General features: G+C 48.2%; 7 protein-coding genes across 7 annotated transcripts; 4 read left to right on the top strand and 3 right to left on the bottom strand.

Moving 5' to 3' along the window:
- Positions 1-1,955: 1,955 nt before the first annotated feature.
- On the top strand, positions 1,956-4,061 carry FIESC28_01655 (uncharacterized protein; the record flags this gene model as incomplete). The annotated part of the gene is made up of 3 exons (XM_031155805.1): positions 1,956-2,014; positions 2,062-2,941; positions 2,994-4,061. 3 exons carry the CDS (start codon positions 1,956-1,958, stop codon positions 4,059-4,061), a joined length of 2,007 nt encoding a protein of 668 aa, XP_031020283.1.
- A 753-nt stretch (positions 4,062-4,814) lies between these two features.
- On the top strand, positions 4,815-6,441 carry FIESC28_01654 (uncharacterized protein; the record flags this gene model as incomplete). Its single annotated transcript, XM_031155804.1, has 3 exons — positions 4,815-4,838; positions 4,895-4,982; positions 5,033-6,441. The coding sequence occupies 3 exons, from the start codon at positions 4,815-4,817 to the stop codon at positions 6,439-6,441; spliced, it is 1,521 nt and encodes a 506-aa protein (XP_031020282.1).
- Positions 6,442-6,915: 474 nt separating this feature from the next.
- Positions 6,916-8,637, top strand: FIESC28_01653 (uncharacterized protein; the record flags this gene model as incomplete). The annotated part of the gene is made up of 1 exon (XM_031155803.1): positions 6,916-8,637. One exon carries the CDS (start codon positions 6,916-6,918, stop codon positions 8,635-8,637), a length of 1,722 nt encoding a protein of 573 aa, XP_031020281.1.
- Positions 8,638-8,783: 146 nt separating this feature from the next.
- On the bottom strand, positions 8,784-11,204 carry FIESC28_01652 (uncharacterized protein; the record flags this gene model as incomplete). The annotated part of the gene is made up of 1 exon (XM_031155802.1): positions 8,784-11,204. The coding sequence occupies one exon, from the start codon at positions 11,202-11,204 to the stop codon at positions 8,784-8,786; it is 2,421 nt and encodes an 806-aa protein (XP_031020280.1).
- A 766-nt stretch (positions 11,205-11,970) lies between these two features.
- Positions 11,971-13,110, bottom strand: FIESC28_01651 (uncharacterized protein; the record flags this gene model as incomplete). The annotated part of the gene is made up of 2 exons (XM_031155801.1): positions 11,971-12,685; positions 12,731-13,110. The coding sequence occupies 2 exons, from the start codon at positions 13,108-13,110 to the stop codon at positions 11,971-11,973; spliced, it is 1,095 nt and encodes a 364-aa protein (XP_031020279.1).
- A 1,054-nt stretch (positions 13,111-14,164) lies between these two features.
- Positions 14,165-16,393, top strand: FIESC28_01650 (uncharacterized protein; the record flags this gene model as incomplete). The annotated part of the gene is made up of 4 exons (XM_031155800.1): positions 14,165-14,643; positions 14,755-14,871; positions 14,927-15,932; positions 16,010-16,393. The coding sequence occupies 4 exons, from the start codon at positions 14,165-14,167 to the stop codon at positions 16,391-16,393; spliced, it is 1,986 nt and encodes a 661-aa protein (XP_031020278.1).
- A 113-nt stretch (positions 16,394-16,506) lies between these two features.
- FIESC28_01649 (uncharacterized protein) lies at positions 16,507-17,698 on the bottom strand (the record flags this gene model as incomplete). The annotated part of the gene is made up of 3 exons (XM_031155799.1): positions 16,507-16,993; positions 17,045-17,562; positions 17,618-17,698. The coding sequence occupies 3 exons, from the start codon at positions 17,696-17,698 to the stop codon at positions 16,507-16,509; spliced, it is 1,086 nt and encodes a 361-aa protein (XP_031020277.1).
- Positions 17,699-18,463: the final 765 nt, after the last annotated feature.

Below are 18,463 nucleotides of genomic sequence, written 5' to 3'. Positions count from 1 at the left end.
TCTTATATATCTGTTCTAGACTCACTTACACCGCAGGAGCATATGGCCACGATACTCACATCGAAAAACGAGGAAGGTTAGCTGAATCTGTCATTCCTAGTAAGCGCAGCCAATCACGATTTTCTGACTGCTCCACCACAACCTGACGTTATGGTTGCCAAGACGAAAGGATTGGGAGGTACGTATGTCGAAATACGGAATAGGAAAGCGCCGACTACCTTATTGGAAAGAAGCATCTCACTTTTAGCAATGTTCGTAAAGCGACTTCCGAAACATGGAGGAACAAAAAACGCTAGACATCACGGAAAGAGAAAGGCTAGACATCAGGAGATTAGAGATAGCTCTACTTTTCACAGCTACACTGAGATATAGCCACTCTCAGTATACAGATGTAGGGTTTCTCTTGTAGCTACTGCAATTGAGAGACAAGTGGCCACACGACTGACCTCATCATGGAAAGTTCGTATGGAAAAGAAAACAATATTCCATGATATATTGACGTACCTAGCTGAGAACTGGAGAAGGATGAGGCACAGCAACTGAGCGAAGCGGACCTTCTACAAAAGTGCGAGTGACTTACGTGGCCACTCAATTCAGGCAAGAGACTATGTCAGCAATCGAACGTTCTACCTGACCGCAAGGCATTTTCGAACCTGACGATGCAAAGAAAACAGCCTTGCCTGTCGGTTACCCTATTCTGGACCTTTCCCCATTTCTCTTTCCATTTGTGCATGAATGTCTGGTTGATCTCCCAATAGACTAAGAAGCCCAAGAATATACATTAGATATTGTTTTATGCCAGATCTTGAATTAATTTTCTTTGGATGTTAAATGGTAGATAAGAATGTAATATGTCGCAAAATACCCCCGGAAATGTATTGACAGTCATAAGTGCAGGAAGTTTAGACGCGATCAAACAAGAAAGCACGGAAGGATATTGAACCGTAGAGCATAGGCCATAAGCCAACCGTGATGTATCTTGCCCAATATTGCTGTGGCTATTCCTTCAGCAGGATCCTCCAAACATGCCACGATATCGTTCAGGCGAGTGTCTGTCATGGCGGGTCAGCAATTGGACCGACGCTTATGTAGGTATGATGGATCCACTAACGAGGGAATTTACCAAGCGAGAAGCCGCCTTGGTCCTGAGGGGCATAAGTGAATATCTTTGTGCATGAAGACACATGACAGAGTTATGCTATGAAGGCCTGCATTCACGAGTCAGAATTTCTTAAGCTGCAAGCTAAGGTTCTTATCGCGACATCTTTTATCCAGTCACCTCAGTAACCCCTGTTTCAACTTCAGGATAATCCGGGGAACTACTCTTTTCACGCAAGCACGAACCTCTCGATAGTTTTTGAACCTTGTGGATCTCATGACCAACCCACAGCCAGCCCCTGAATCGAGGTTTCGGCAATAAGGCTGACAGCCCTACAGTAGATCCGTGAGGATAATCGACTGGAAATGAGACATACAGAATGCAAGATGCATGTCCTCGGAAGTGTAACAAAGCCCAAACCCGTCCCTTCAACAAGAAATCTTTGCTGATCCGCCGTCTTACCCTTCTTTATCTCGGCAGATATCTACAATGTTACCATATGTTCTCCCAACATTGTAACCTTGACTCGTAAACAGATAGTACTACGGCTAGCGTTGCATGTAATTTATCGCTGGACAAAGAATGCTGCGTGGTAAGATGAGAGATCGGCGTACGACCCCCACTCCGCACAACCACTGCAACGCACTTTTACAACTCTAGTCCTGGTTAGCGGCCGTTAGTCTGAACTAAAACGGAAGCTAATTCTGTTTTCAGTTCGTCGTCGATTTCAAGCCACTAACTCGCAGATCGTAGGGCTCTCCTCTTTAAGACTGTGCTCAGGCCTTTAGTTCTTGGCTCTCTATCCCTTACTCTCGTTCTTTCTGCACCACGTTCCTTTTTTCTGCATCTTTTCAAGATGCGTCTGTCGCTCATTTTCACGGCTATCGCTGTCCTATCGGACTCGGTTGTTGGTTCGTAAGTAGAGTTGCATCTTCCTACCGGCATTCTACTAACTCTCCCAGCTCGATCCCAAAAGCCCACAACCCCTTTATCGCCAAGCGTGTCGACTCTACGGAATATGACTATGTAGTCGTCGGATCAGGTGCAGGAGGTGGTCCCGTTGCCGCCAACCTCGCCATCGCCGGTTACAAAGTCCTTCTCATTGACGCTGGAGGCGATTCTGGAGATGACCTTGTCGAGAGAGTCCCCGCCCTGAACTTGGCGTCTTCGGAATTCGAGAAGACCCGCTGGAACTACTTCGTCAACCACTACTCCGACCTCGACCAGCAGAAGCGAGATTCGAAGATGACATACGAGAAGTCTGATGGTAGCTTGTACATTGGTGGCGAGCCGCCCAAGGATGCTAAGGCTTTGGGTATCCTGTATCCCCGCAGTGGTACTCTTGGTGGATGCACACGACACAACGCACTCATCTCGATCCTTCCTCACGATTCCGACTGGACCAACATCGCTACTCTTACTGGCGATAGCTCTTGGAACCCCAAGAACATGCAATCTTATTTCAAGAAGCTGGAGAGGAACAGATACTTGCCTAGTAGTATCATTGGCCATGGCTTCAACGGTTGGCTCGGAACATCTTTGACCTCTTTGCACTTGGTCGTCGAGGATCTGAAGTTCCTCTCTCTGGTCATCTCTGCCGCTACTGCCATGGGTAAGAGCCTTCTTGGACTCGTTCTCAACACTGTCACTGGCCTTGGCAACATCCTGGTTGCCGACATCAACGCCCCTGGTCAGACAAGTCGACCTGGTCTCTACCAGGTCCCGCTTGCGATGTCCGATTCTGTTCGAAGCAGTCCTCGTGAATTGATCCTTGATACTGCCAACGCTGTCAACAAGGATGGTTCTCGCAAGTACCACCTTGACATCAAGCTCAACACTCTGGTCAGTCTGATGATACCATTATCCTGTTATCTGGTCGCTGACGTACCTGTAGGTCTCAAAGATCCGTTTTGATAAGAGCGGCTCCAAGCCTCGTGCTGCTCGAGTGGACTACCTCGAAGGACCTAGCCTCTACAGCGCCGACCCTCGCTCTACCTCCGACAAGTCCACCGATACTGGCAGCGTTAACGCTAAACGGGAAGTCATCATCTCTGCTGGTGCCTTCAACACCCCCCAACTGCTTAAGCTCAGCGGTGTTGGACCCAAGAAGGAGCTCGAGTCTTTTGACATCCCTGTCGTCGTTGACCTTCCTGGTGTCGGAACCAACCTCCAGGATCGTTATGAGGCTACAGTCATTGGAAAGAGTGAGAAGGACTTCAAGATTACATCCAAGTGCACCTTCATGACAACCGACCCTGATCCTTGTCTGGAGGATTACAAGAAGGGTAAGACACCTCTCGGAAAGGGCGTCTACGCTACCAACGGAATTGCTCTTGCTGCTGTGATGAAGTCTTCTGTCGCCGAGGACGAGCCTGACCTGCTCATCTCTGGTGGCCCAGCCAAGTTCACAGGATACTTCCATAATTACTCCCGCGAGGCCCTTAACGATGCTAAGCACTGGTCTTGGATCGTTCTCAAGGCTCACAGCCGTAACAATGCCGGAACCGTCACCCTGAAGTCCAAGGACCCCCAAGATATGCCCCTCATCAACTTCAACTACTACGACACCGGTGTCAACGCGAACGGAGAAGGCGACAAGGATCTTCAAGCCACCTACGAAGGATTCCAATGGGGCCGCAAGGCTTTTGACAAGCTGATCCCTCTTGACGGTGACTTCGATGAAGTCTGGCCCGGACGAAATGTTACAAAGAAGGAGGATATCAAGCAGTACATCAAGAACGAGGCTTGGGGTCACCACGCTTCTTGCACTTGCCCCATCGGTGCTGATGATGATCCTATGGCTGTTTTGGATTCTCAGTTCAGGGTTCGTGGTGTTGAAGGTTTGAGAGTTGTTGATGCCAGTGTTTTCCCCAAGATTCCTGGCTTCTATATCGCCCTGCCTCTTTACATCGTTGCTGAGAAAGCTAGCGATGTCATCGTCAAGGCTGCCAAGTCTGCTTAGATAGTTTAATTCGTATAGTAGTGGCCAATTTTACTAGGCCCTATCGACTACTCTTAATACATGAATACATATGCTGTTACTTGCCTTTGATCGACAAGGTCCGCTAATAGTAACAGGGAAGTGGACTAAATTTCAGGATTAGGTTTGGGAAGCCATATCAAAAGAGTCCAAGTACCTGTCCAGACTCACATAAAGTCATTGGCCTTATTTTACCTCTCAGGTTCCCACCAGCCAACTTCTTCTCAACACCTTGTTGCCTACGTAATTATCAGGGGACCAGAAGAATTCACCGCTGAAATCCTAAGAGACGAAATAAGCAGATTACTTTACGCTAAATTAGGGTACATCTTAGACTACTTTATTATAGTAGCTTCAGCCTTAGAGAACATTTCTTCTGTTACTCACCTAGTAATGTCAACATTTGGTGGTCAGCAATAGCCCGGTATTCCAGAATGTTCGGTTACATTCGATGAGGGAATAAAAACAGGGGTCCAGAAACACTGGGTCGGTGGTATTTCTCTGACGTCAAATTGATATCAGATTTGAACACGCGCCAAGAATTGTTTTAGCCATGATCTTCTAACCGATAAGCATAATTTTTTATCATCAAAAAGTTCCTTGAAACGGGAATCCTGTTTGAAGAGTTTTGTTTTCACCGTTGCCTTTACTTTGACATACTGCTGTCGCAATATACCAAAGCATCAGTTCAAGCACAGCGACCGCTCAATCCTTCATATTTTTACATTCGCCACGATGTCGGAAAACACGATCGGAAAGGTAAGATCAATACGCTTTCTCACATCGTTCAAGCCTCCTGACTCACGAATCTCTAGGTGGGAATGGTCGGTGTGGGAAGCATGGGGTCGATGCTATCTCTTTTGTTTGCAGAGAAAGGCTGCCATGTGTATTACTTCGATATCAGTATGTGCCACAGCTCCAATATCACGAACCCTATTAACCAGGTTTGACAGGTGAGAATAATATGAGGGTGGAAGAGAAAATGGTCAAGAACGTCGACAAAGAATCTCGAATCCATCGTCAACAAAGCTACGCTCAGCTATGCGATGAAGTCAAATCCGACTGTCACCCGAGAGTCATCATTCTCAGTATTCCCCATGGCAATCCAGGCGATCATTGTGTCAAGGAACTACGACCACATTTGGAAAAGGGTGATATAATTCTCGACTGCTCCAATGAGTACTACGTCAATACCGAAAGACGCCAGATCGACCTTAGCAGAGACGGTATCTACTACGTTGGATGTGGCGTCTCCGGCGGCTATCAGAGTGCACGATCTGGGCCTTCCATGTCACCTGGAGGGGATCCGAAAGCATTGGAGACCCTCATGCCATTGCTGAGATCTGTCGCAGCGAAGGATGGAGACGGACGACCGCGAACTTGCCCCATTGGACCTGGCGGTTCGGGTCATTATGTGAAGATGATTCACAATGGTATTGAACAAGGAATGATGTCCGTCATTTCTGAAGTCTGGTACATCCTTACCAAAGGCCTGCAACTCAGCTACGATAACGCTGCTGAAGTGTTTGCCAAATGGAACAGAACAGACGAGCTCTACAGCACATTCCTCATCTACATCGCCGTCGACATCAATCGGACTCGAGACTCTGAGGGTCATCATGTTCTGGGCCATGTACAAGACAAGGTTGTCCAGGATGTGGACAATACTGAAGGAACGGGTACTTGGTCTTGCGAAGAAGCGGTCAGACTGCACGTCCCTGCTGCGAATATTCTTAGTGCCCATTTGTTTAGGTGCACTTCGGCAGAACTCAACAAGCGAGTTGCTGATGCAGAGGCCTCGGGATATCCGATCAAGCCGACGCCAATGCAGGTCGCTTCTCCGGAGGAGTTCATCGAGGATCTGCGCAAGGCTACCTACTTCTGCCTATTGTTGTGTTTCGTTCAGGGATTGCAGGTCATTCGAGAGATGGATCAGCAGCGAGAGTGGCACATCAACTACCCCGAATTACTCCATGTTTGGAGCGCCGGCTCTATCATCCAAGCAGGCGGTATCATGGATCTTCTGAGAAAGGTCTACGGTCAATCATCTTCATCAAAAGAAAACCTGCTCTCGAACCCCGATCTGGCAAAGACATTGGCAAGTCTCCTTCCATCGGTAAAGCGATCTGTCATTGCAGCATTGGAAGCAGACATGGTGATTCCGACAATCAGTTCGAGTTTGGAATATTGGAAGTACACAACATCAGTCAAACTGCCGACACAACTAACAGAAGCGGAGTTGGACTATTTCGGTAATCACAAGTTCGACCTCAAGGAGGAACACAAGGGTGATCCGGTTAAAGGCGAGCATCACTTTGAATGGAAGCCCGCGCGAGGAGAATCCGACACGTCTCGGCATTAGATCCAACTCGCGAACGCGAATAGATAAGCAAATAGAATTACTTATATGCACTGCTCGGAGATAAAGTCGATCATCGACTTGAATGGGAATGCCTTCATTTGACTTTCTGCCGTGCTTATGCTTTCCCGGGCCGTAATCGGCATTTCCTTGCCGTTGAAGTTATTCACACGTTATTTCCGTGTCTGTCCTTCGCGACGCGCAAACAGTCGAGCCAACGCGAATAGGCGAGATCATCGTCTCCACAGTCTCTGTAGAAAAAATCGTCAAAACTAACAGGGGATGACGTCAAGTCCAACGGCCAAAGACCTTGTTGGCCGTCGCCACGAGAAAGGACTGGTCATTAGAGAACCAACTTCGGCGTTAGCAAAAGTCGCCGATGACGGGGCCGTTTTAGATAAAAACACTCCAACGCCCTCCAACGATCTTCATTTTCATTTTCTGGGGTAACAGTTCTCACTAGTTTCATGGGTCATTATGGAGAAAACTGAAGATTTGCACAATGGCTCTGGGCATGATCCCAGACGTCAATCTAATTCATCTTCAAATCATACTAGCGATGAAGAATCTTCAATATCGTCATCTTCTCATCGACCTGCCAATCGCAACAATCGATCCAACTCAAATACTTATTCTCTCGGCGACAATGACTGGGAAAGTATCAGAGCACCTGCCAATGGCATGTCCATGACTCGCACAGTTTCGCGACGGGAGTCTGCTTTATCTCGAATTCGATCTCGGCCAATACCGCAGTTTACTCATCCTCTAGCTCACGTCAAAACTACTGAGGATCAACTTGTCGACTTTGACGGACCTGATGATCCGTATCGACCGATGAATTGGCCAACTAAAAAGAAGATCGTCACAACAATGCTCTACGGTCTTGTCACCATGAGTGCGACCTGGGCTTCGTCGTCTTATTCTTCAGGAACAGGCCAAGTTGCTGAGCATTTCCATGTGGGAACTCAGGTTGCGACACTAGGAACTACGCTCTTCCTGGTTGGCTTCGGTATCGGACCTCTTCTATGGGCTCCGCTGAGCGAGGTTTATGGCCGACGTCAAGCTGTTCTTATTCCCATGTTCATTGCACTATGCTTCAGTTTCGGAAGTGCGGTAGCAAAAGATCTGCAAACTCTTATGATCACGCGGTTCTTCTGCGCCTTCTTCGCTTCGGCGCCTGTTACGAATACTGGTGGTGTATTGGGCGATTTGTTTTCTCCAACAGAACGAGGAATCGCTATGGCGGGATATGCCATGGCTGTCGTCGGCGGACCAGTACTTGGACCTATCGTGTCGGCTGCTGTTGTACAGGAACCCAGTCTGGGTTGGAGATGGACTGAGTATCTCACTGGTATCGTCCAGATCATCTTCTTAACACTAGCAGTTATCTTCGTCGATGAAAGCTATCCACCAAAGCTTCTCATCTACAAAGCCCGACGCCTCCGTCACGAAACAGGAAACTGGGCTCTTCATGCCAAATTCGAAGAATGGGACGTCAGCATCGGTGAACTTTCACGAAAGTTCCTTGTCCGTCCTGTTCAACTCCTCATGACACCAATCTGTTTCCTCGTTGCTCTGTACGCGAGTTTCTGCTACGGTATTCTCTACATGCAACTTGGCGCCATTCCGATTATCTTCAGAGAGATCAGAGGTTGGGGTACTCTGGTTTCTGCGCTTCCTTTCGTCTGCATTCTCCTAGGTGCTATTCTTGGATGTGCGGCGAACGTGTACAACCAGTTACTTTACAACAAGGCTTACCATGCAGCTGGCGACAGAGCTGTTCCTGAGAAGCGACTTCCACCTATGATGGTTGGCTCCGTTATCTTCAGCGGTGGACAATTCGTCATCGCATGGACTGGCGGCAATACGAATATCCACTGGGTCGTCCCTTGCATTGGTCTCGTTCTGCTGGGAACTGGTTTCTTTACCATCTTCCAGGCAGCCCTTAACTACCTTGTGGATACATTCACCATGTATGCCGCCTCGGCTGTTGCCGCCAACACATTCCTGAGATCAATGTTTGCGGCTGCATTCCCACTTGTCGTTGGACCGTTGTACCATAACATTGGCGTCGGTCCCGGATCTAGTATTACTGGTGGTTTTGCAGCCCTTTTGATTCCTGTTCCATTTATTTTTTACATATACGGCAAGCGAATCAGAGCTCGATCGAAGTGGTCGAAAGCATCGGTGTACAATTAAGATTTACAAATAATACAATGACATAGATTTATCAGGTTCAGATTGTTGATAGAAGCAAAAAAGATTTTATAGTCTAAAGAATGCATAATACCTATAACTCCATACCAGATGCTCATCCAAAACACCTAAAGCCTAAAAGCATATGTCTATTTACCTCCAACCTGCTTGATCCACAATTGTCTATATCTTCCGTCTATTGAGATCAATTCGGCATGAGTACCCGACTCAACGACCTGTCCATCATGAATAACAAGGATCTTATCCGCATTGACAACAGTGGATAGTCGATGCGCAATGATGAAAGTCGATCTGTCGCGCTTGAGCTCGTCAAGTGCGCCCTGAATGAAGGACTCGGTGTTTGTGTCAACTGCACTTGTTGCCTCGTCGAAGATGAGAATAGCAGGGTTCTTCAAGAAGACTCGAGCTATTGCTAGTCGCTGGATCTCACCACCGGATAGCTTGACGCCTTGCTCACCGACTTCGGTGTTGTATCCGTCGACCATGCTGAGGATCTTGTCGTGGATGGCGGCCTTGCGGCAAGCATCGTAAATCTCCTCGTCGGTGGCGGTAGGTCGGGCGTAACGCATGTTCTCCATGACTGAGGCGTTGAAGAGGAGAGGGTCTTGAGGTACAACACCAAGGACGGTTCTCAAGGAGCTGAGGGTGATGTCGCGAATGTCGTGGTCGTCGATAGTAATGGAACCAGTGTTGATATCGTAGAATCGGAGGAGGAGCTTCATGATAGATGACTTGCCAGCACCAGTCTCGCCAACCAAGGCGACGGTCTGTCCCTGCTCGACTGCGAGCGAAAGGTTCTGAACGGTGCTTTTACGCGGATCGTAGGAGAAGTTGACATTCTTGAACTCAACACGGCCCTGAACCTTCTCGAGTTCCAAAGCACCCTCCTTATCAGTGATGCTAGGTTTTGTTTGGAGAAGGAAGAGAAGACGCTCGGCATCGACCAGATCAGACATGAGATAACGGTATTGGTGAGACAGGAACTTGAGGGGCCAGATCAAGTACTCCCAGTACTGAATGAAGAAGACAAAGTCACCAGGGGTGGATCCTCCTGAGTAGATGTCCCAGATAACAAGAGTGGCCAGGGTGAAGAATGTGCAGGGCACAATACCATCAAGCAAGGCCTGGATGCAAGCATCTCGTTTCTCCCAATTTCTGGCAGCAGACAGTGACTTATCAACAGCACCTCCAAACCGATGCTTCTCGAAGTTGAACATGTTGAAGTAAGTAACGGTCTGCCAGCCCTGAACAGCCTGGTGCATGACACGAGTTTCCTCTCGCTTGGACTTGGAAGACTCTCGTCGGTTATCCAAGTTCCAGCTGGTAGCGTAGACTTCCAACGTGATGAACATAGTAGCGGCGAAAGCCATGGCGAGAGCGACATAGCTGTTGAACTTCCAGTACAGGAAGATGAAAGCGATCATCAAGTCGACAAAAGTGGGAAGGAGTTCAATGACAAGTGTGTCAAGGACATTTGTCAGGGCTTCGCCTTGTTCGATGGCCTTCATGACCTCGGCGGAGTCGCGCTCGGAATGGAACTCCATAGGTAGAGACAAGACGTGGTTGAAGGCGGCATTGGCGAGACTGCGGTAGGAGAACTGCTTGATGGGGATCTTGCAAAGACCTTCGACCAATCCGATCACACAATCATGACCTAGAATGCTCAAGATGAGCCAGACGAAGAGAGCCTTGAAGGGGTTTTGCTTGGCGAGTAGTCGATCTGCCACGACACCGAGTTGACGGGGGATCAGAACGTTGAAGGCTCGAGTAGCGATGATGCAGAGAAGGCAGATGACGATGCAAAGTTGGACCTTGCGATCCTTTTTGGGAATCAAGAAGGGGAGGAAAAGGGAAAAGTCAGAGATGTATCCCCACCAGCCGCCCTTTTCCTTGAGTCGCTTTGCGCGCTCGCGTTTGATGTCGATAACGTCATCATCCTCTTCGCTGCCTACAGAGAATTGATCGCTGTCGTATTCAGAGTCTCTGTTGGGGTGAGTTCCGTAGCTTGGGCAATCGCTGTTGCCACTGGCGGTGAGAAAAGGCTCTGATTCTTCATCATCGTCAAAAAGTTCGTTGAGGTCATCTCCGCGATGAGTGAGATAGTAGATGGTGAGGAATAAGAGAGGAATAATTCTGAATGATTGGGAGGCCAGTCGTGCCTCGGAGAGTGTAGTATCCAGGTTGCCAAGGGCAGTGAACACCAGTAATGGAATCTCAAATGCGAGTGTGATGAGGGATGTTCCGAGAATTAGACGTTGAAGGGCATTTCTTTGCATCCAAATGAGCGACCACACAGTGATCAGGAGAACCAGATGGATCGTCGGTGCTTCTTTGCTTAAGCCAGTTCTTTGAAGAATTGTGACAATACCCTCTCCAGCATAGCCGAGAATAATCAGTCCCCCTGCTAAGCGATCGTAGAGACGAGCTGAAGAAGATTTGCTAGGCTTTTCGCGTCCAAGATTGGCGATAGTATAGGAGCCGTAGAAGATGGTAGCGGCGAGGCCAGCTCCATAGTGGAGGGCGTTTGAGGCCTGGAGGATTGAAGGCATGATGCCAAGGGAGTGAGGGATGGTAATGAGAGTGAATGAATAGTTTACCAGGGATGACAGACTCAATGTTATATACTCATCTTCAGTTCAGCCCTGTATCGTCGTAAATGTTGCGCCCCGTTCTAGATGCTTGGCTCTGTCAAATGTGGCTCAGTTATTCGACGTAGCCAATCGGCCGGGGGGTGACTCAGATTGTGGATCTTTGCCACCGGGATTAAACTCATTCCAGTCTTAAAATTCGAAGACTCGATTGGCTTGAGCGTAAATCCACCCACGCTAGGACCATGCGGGATCCGAGAGCATACGGTTGATAGAATATGACAGGACCGTCAAACATAAGATGCCATGCATTGGATGAGACCGTAAATCGATGACAGCTCACTGACTCATGGTAGGTGCACTGCCGGGATCTTCGCTTTCCGCCGATGCCCAATGCTACACTCACTATTAATAACAGGACTTGTAGTGGGGTCAACGGCATTTGCTTCTGAACGTCGCGTTACGGGCCGAGACTCAATGACACGCCACACTGAACTTCTGGCAGTATTCAAGGCACAAAGATAGTCCGTGGGTTACATACCTATGAAAGGATTTAAGGTTAACTCGGTGGAGATCCATTGACCGGGCAGATGGTTATCCCGATTATGTCCATTGTGTCAGAACATGCCTAGCCTGTTCAGAGTATAAAACTAATGGATCAGGCATCTTATGTGAGCTGACAGCGGAATATTCCTCATCGCAAGAATGACTCTTACAATGTTTGTACTCAATCCTCCAACTCTTTGGTCTCTTTTTCCGCCTCAATCAGTAGCTCCTCTCCCAACAACCACAAAATGGGAAATAGTGTCCCCAGTCCTACCACAAGCCCCAACACCATACAAACACCAACAGTTTTGAACCACGGAACTCTGCAAATTCCAAGTTTCTCCAGGTCTCGGAAGTGGTACGCCAACCACAGGTAACCTGCTGCGAAACAACAAATGTAGTCAAACTGAATGACGGTGCGAAGTCCAACATCGGGGTCTTGGGGGAAGGTGACCAGGTACTGTGGCACAAAGACCTCAAAAATGGAGTCCTTCATCGATGCGAGGGTATACCACCACGTTAACATGCTGATAATACTACACACGCCCATGTCTATTTTGAACTTGATTCGGTCGGCCTTCAGTAGCTTGAACTCATGACCAAAGGCTCTGGACAGCACAAACATGAGACCGGACCCCCAAACTGGATATAATTGCCAGATCCAGTTCCACCAGTTTCTTCCTTCGAGAGAAGCGCTGAAGTAGCATCGTAAGTGAGGAATATAGTAGCTCAATCCAAGCACAGGAAACAAAGCCCGGTAACGTCCAGCACCGGGACGTCCTGGGATTAGTGCAGGGAGCTTCTGCGCTGGTGCAAAGACATAGGCTAGAAAGAAGAAGATAGGGGCAGTGCATCCGATGGCTATTATCTGAGATAGTAGCAAGAAGAACACGGGACTAATCTAGAGTCAGCATGTATTGTCAACAGAATCCTCCACTTACTATTTGGCGACCAGAAATGTATTTCCCGGTCTAAAGGACTCAACCATGATAACAGCATACATCCCCGCAAAGTCGGTCAAGAACACCAACGATTGCCAATACGCTTTCTTGTCGAAGAAGAACTGCAAGTTTGCGAAGGCGGCCGTTACGACATTGAAAATATCATCGAGCCCCGGAACACCGTAGAAGTTCTTGATAAGAGCTACGTTGCCTTCTTGGGCTCTAAAAACAGAGGTTTGAACCCGTTCTTCGATGACAGGTCCGATTGATTCAGCCATGCCGAATGCTCGTGTCATGAGAGCTGTGATGGCGAGGAATGGGAGTGCGTAGAGGGCACGTCGGAGACGGCTTTCTCGCGGTGGCGGAAGTGGGGACCGCATTGTGGTCGAGGCTGAGGATGCTGGGTAGAGAAATATCGTGAAATGAGTGATTTTGGAGTTGTTCAGATTATATATATTTATGGTGGACCCTGGCACTGAGGTAAGCGGTAGTCGTCCCAACAACGACCTGCAGAAGGATTGTGATCCTGCAGCTAAACCATGAACGGCTTATCACCAACTTCCAGTACATGTATCTTCATCAATTAACTACTGCAAAGCGATGTTCGTAAACCATAAATCGCTCGTAGATGTAACAGCATCTTCTTAATACGCCCAGTCGGCTGACTGCGGAAATGAATACCGCCGACCACACTCACTTTACCATAAAAACTCCGGCATCGGCTTTCTCAACCATGAAAAGACACTTTCGTAGGTACAATTCCCTCTTGGATGTTGAAATTTGTGACAGGTTATCAAGCTAATAGGAAAGTGGCGTGTTGTGGTTCTAAGAGGTAGGCAGTTGTCAAAGAACATGAAATGGAATCCTTGCTAGAAGGATCCTGCAATGTCCTTTCATTCATGTAGCTGCACCTTGGAACTTGGTGACACAACTGGTGACTATTGTTTGAGCTTTTATCAAAGGCTGAACTGGCAGCCCAGTTACGTTCGAGCTGCTGCTGCAAGGCTGTCCGTATCAATGATGGGTGGCTTGAAAGAGCTGAAACCTGTGTCTTTGATAGGCTTGAGAATTGCATTTTCTTTTTCGACAAGGGTGATGTTTTAGACAAGTTTGCGCCCGATAGCTTGAGTGAATTAGTGGCATGTCACATCGATCTCTTTGAGCCTGATAGCGGTCAAAAGCACCATCCCGACCAATACATGATAATCACTAGCCATGTGTCAGGATGTCAAAGAAATTAGCTGCTGAGAACATAAGAGACGAAACAAACAATCGCCTTATGCGAGCTCAGACTGGCTTTTGGGCTACTTCGCTTCGTCTCTTTATTTTATCACTATTTAACCTCTCTCATCTATGAGGTGCTTAGAGGGCAATTCGTCTGTTACCCACGACCGTGATAGTCTTATTTCAGTCATTTTACACTTTCGTCAAAGCATGACTCCTCTGCTCACACGTCTACGACGGTTTACCGCGGACACAGTGGACGATGACATTTATATCCCTCGCAATTTCATCGAGTCCGTCCAGAACAACACTAAATTCAAACAGTTGAAAGACGATAATGAGTGGTTACAGCGTATCGATAAGGATCTCTCCGATTCTGACCTATCCATTCTTCGCCACGCCTTTCTCATGGATGGTCACAACTTTATGAACACTTTGTCCCAGTTCCTTCATACCGTCAAGTGGCAGGAGTTCTTTGCACATACATGTACACAGGCAGTTTCCAAAATGCCCATCCTGATACACATGCTCCTGATGGCCTGGCGTGATTCGCTGGGAACAAAGGATATACCAGAACCAATGGGTAAAGCTTTTGAGGATTCTCTCGGCAACCTGAACGGGAGTCGGTTCTTTGACAGCGGCTGTGTTGAGGCGATCCGGAGTCGGTATTGCGATCCAAAAAGGCCAAGGTAAGTCTTCGTCTTTTATGCTCTTTCATCCCTTGAGCTCTCGGCGGCCAGTTCTTCTGATGCCTCAAGGATCCCCTGTTGTTGAGCATTATGAAACTAATTACGTTACAGAGTGGGTTGCACCATAGAACGTTCTGTTCTTAAAGGTCGGCTGGGAGGAAGCTGGAGAGAATTCAAGATTCCTGAAGTAGAATATCTGAATCAACTGTATGAGACTGTCAAAAAGGAGTACATCACTCTTCCCCTGCACCCACAGCCGTCATGCTAATGGTTGGAAACACAGAAAAGGTCATTCCGTTGGTATGGAGATAGGAACCGCAACGGTTCCAAATTTCTTGATTGCAGCAGTCGAGATTGACATACTTCGCATCGACAGCACCCAACCAGACGATATGACTTTCGGACAGAACGTACCTTCCGATGCTGGTGAGCCTGACTGTTTATTGTCTTCCAGTCGTTGGACTGTCATCGGGAGAAACCTCTGTCGTCTCGGCTTGCGCGTGGGAGCTGATGTGCCACGATGGTCTGGGCAGCCCAAACCAACAACGGTGATAATGGCTTTGCAAGCCGTTATCAACAACGAGGGTCCAGCTGTGAGCATCATGCTATCACGTCTCGAAAGGTATCAAGTCCAGATACAGAAGCAACAGCAGGTCATCACCGCCTTGCAATTTCGACATCTTATGGAGCATCTCCCCATTGGTGTGCGAGATCAATGGCTGGCCTCAGCGAGCAAGACAGACGGAGTTAGCGAAGCTTCACGCTGGGACCGGATGAAAGAGGTGGAGAAGTGGAACGAGTTCTGGATAGAGTCTGTGAAGCAGATCTTCAGAAGTTACATGGAGGACGGCGCAGAGGCGTGGGAGGGTAGTAAGGGACATGAACCGAGTCCTTTTGCTCATCTTCTCAAGCACCATCTTATTCGGGCCGGCGAGAAGAACAACGAGCGCGATGCCGTTCACCTGCTGGCACATGAAACGGATGTTGGCGAGCGGGTGAAGAGGCTGTACAGCACACTAAGCCAGATCATTCATCAGTATTCTGATGCTGACTTTGAGGTCAACAAACTGAACTTCAGTCCGTTAGACGCTCGCATCCTCACCGCGTTGATCCCGAAGAACATTAAGAAGAAGGTGTCTGACGATGAAGACGAACGGATTCCTTTGGACGAGAAGAGTGAAATTATCGCTTGGAAGGAGGAATTCCGACGCTATGTCTGGGAGAACGTCACCCCGGCAGCTTCCATGCAGACTCGAGCCAAACCTTCCAAGAAAAGCTTACTCGATAATGTCAAAGGGCTGGGGTTTTTCTCCGCTCAAAGTTTCCCACCGCAGAGCTCCTACCAAAAGACCTCTGTATCACACAGGCTACCTTCGACGATGCCAAATTCGTATCGACAATCACTGCCAAATTCACTCTGGCCAAGAAGCATATCAGTTCCTGCAACAGGATTCACCACACTGTGCTAGCTGCAGTATTTGATGCGATTGGACGCATGTCGTTACTGGCTGCGGGACGATGCGTCGCGAATGGTCGTCTAGGACTTACTATCGAAAGCTCCTTTGTGGCAACTGCAGGAGACCATATTCATGTCACGGGTCACATGGCCCTGGATGAACAGGATCAGAGTATTTCTTCTACAGAGGTCTATACGAAGGCTGCTGATGGTACTATGGTCGCGAGCGGGAGTTTTAAGGCCGGGGAAGTTCGAGAAACGAAGGATGGAGAGGCGCATGACAACATGATTTGATGGCTGGATTTCTTTTGCCCTGGATATTGTAGGAAGCGCTGAGCTGTATCTATTTTTCCTTAAAGCTGCAGATCATTATCATTACTGTTTACACTATTCGTAGCCGATGGCTCTCATGATAGAATGGCGCTGATTACCAGAGCTGCTGCGACAACATAGCCCAGGACAGACCGGCTCATCAACCTTCTAGCATCATCCTCCTCATCACCACTGCTGGTCGAGTCGTCCCCATCATTATTACCACCACCATTACGGTTCCCTTGATCTCCTCCTCTATTGTCGCCGCTATTACCGCCTCCTCCCCCTCCCGTTGAGTTGCGATCACTGCTGGTCGCGTTGCCTTTTAGGTTCATTGAAAAGTCGGCAGCAGTGAATGTGACGTTGCCATTTGACAGCCACGTCTCTGTTCCAAACTCAACAATCCCTAACCAAGCGTCTTTCGGCAGATCGTCTGGGTTATCTATGCTTTTACGCGCCTGTTCAAGGATATACTTGAAGAGCGGGTAGAAGTCCTCGTCGAAAGACAAGATGTCGGCATTGTCTTTGGTGACGGCTGTAAAGACGTGCGTTCCACCCGAGTTGCGCCCGTAAAATAGTGAACTGATGCAGTCAGCACAGAGTCAGGGCATTCAGAAGATGGGTAGTACTTACAACTCAGTCTCACCGAGCTTCACGGTCGACAAAATTGAGTCATTCTGCCTCCCAAGCCACCAAGGATCACCTACTCGTCCCAGCCAAACCATAAACTCAACAGCAGCAACCTGCGGATAAAGGGTCCGATTCCGATCATCGTCAAGAAAGAAGTCCCAGGCCGCATTAGCCTGCACACCCTCACTCCCCAGCTTAGCCTTATTCTCCTGCCACTTCTTCTGGCTGAAGTCTCTCGTTATTTGGCTAGGACTGCCTGGCGTATACATCCATTTTGTCGCGAGGCGAATTGACTCAAGGTCGCTAAGTCGCATCGGTAAATCGGGGTGATTGAAGCGGACATAAGGAAATGAATGGACATCCGCGATATTCTTATCCCAGTTCCATGTCGCGTCGAATGCCGGTGTGCTGTTGTCAACTTTTAAACAAACAAAGCCGCTCTTGGGAGACTTTTTATTCCAAGCATTAGGGAAATCTGCTTCCAGCATCAGTACAAAGTCTGGGGTTGCGAAGTGATGGAACTGACATACATGAGAGCGAATCATTCAATTCACCAAATCTCTCATTACCACAAACAGTGCCTTTTTGATCGGATTGGCCCATTGCGACACCTGACAATACCGTAAAGGCACTGCCCATGAATGTATTCAACCTCATAATGATGTTGTTTGAGGTGTTCAATTAACTTGGCAGGGGTTCCTTATAGCGGCTGAGTTCTGACTTTGAGGCTGTTGTAAGGGCAACGCAACCACAATCAGCCACGGTTGGATCAATGCTTGATTCACAAAACCTCAAACTTTCTCTTTCTGTACCTTGCAGTGACTGGAACTTATCCTCTTTCATTTTGCCATACAAGTGAAGATCGTACAACAGCTTACGTGTCATGGAAAACGGGCCTAGAACGCTCTACGTCATGGACAATGAAGATCGACTCAGAGGCGTCGAGTTAGTGGATCTCAACGCTAAAGTCGCTAAACACTCACTGTAGATACGATTTGCGCGTAGCTCGTATCGCCAGCCTCTTCATTCATTTATAGCATCCGATACGAGCAAAATTCGAGAGGGCCATTGTTTTTCACTGTTGCCCAAACTCTCCTCTCGCACGAGTCTCTAAAGTTCACTTCGTTGTTTGCCTCTGTCGACCTAGATCTGTGACCTCGGGTGACAGCTTCATTCACATTGCCATGCTCTCCATTCCGCTCACTAACCTCCTCGCCTTGGCCATTCCCAACTAAATTCTCCTCTTCCTTGGCCTTTTAGCGATTGATGTGCTATACAAATCATAACAACACGAACCAGTATGCTTCAATTGACATAGAGCATTATAGTAATTGTCGCGGGCGTCCTCTTCGCCCTGTGAGCTCAATAAATTGTTGAGGAAGGCGTGTCTCGGCATCCACTTGTTCCTTCTCACTCTCGCTA

This window comes from Fusarium coffeatum (genome assembly GCF_003316985.1).
Source record: "Fusarium coffeatum strain FIESC_28 chromosome Unknown BRIP53273_contig_39, whole genome shotgun sequence".
Classification (NCBI taxonomy): domain Eukaryota; kingdom Fungi; phylum Ascomycota; class Sordariomycetes; order Hypocreales; family Nectriaceae; genus Fusarium; species Fusarium coffeatum.
This window is presented reverse-complemented; position numbering and strand designations above follow the sequence as displayed.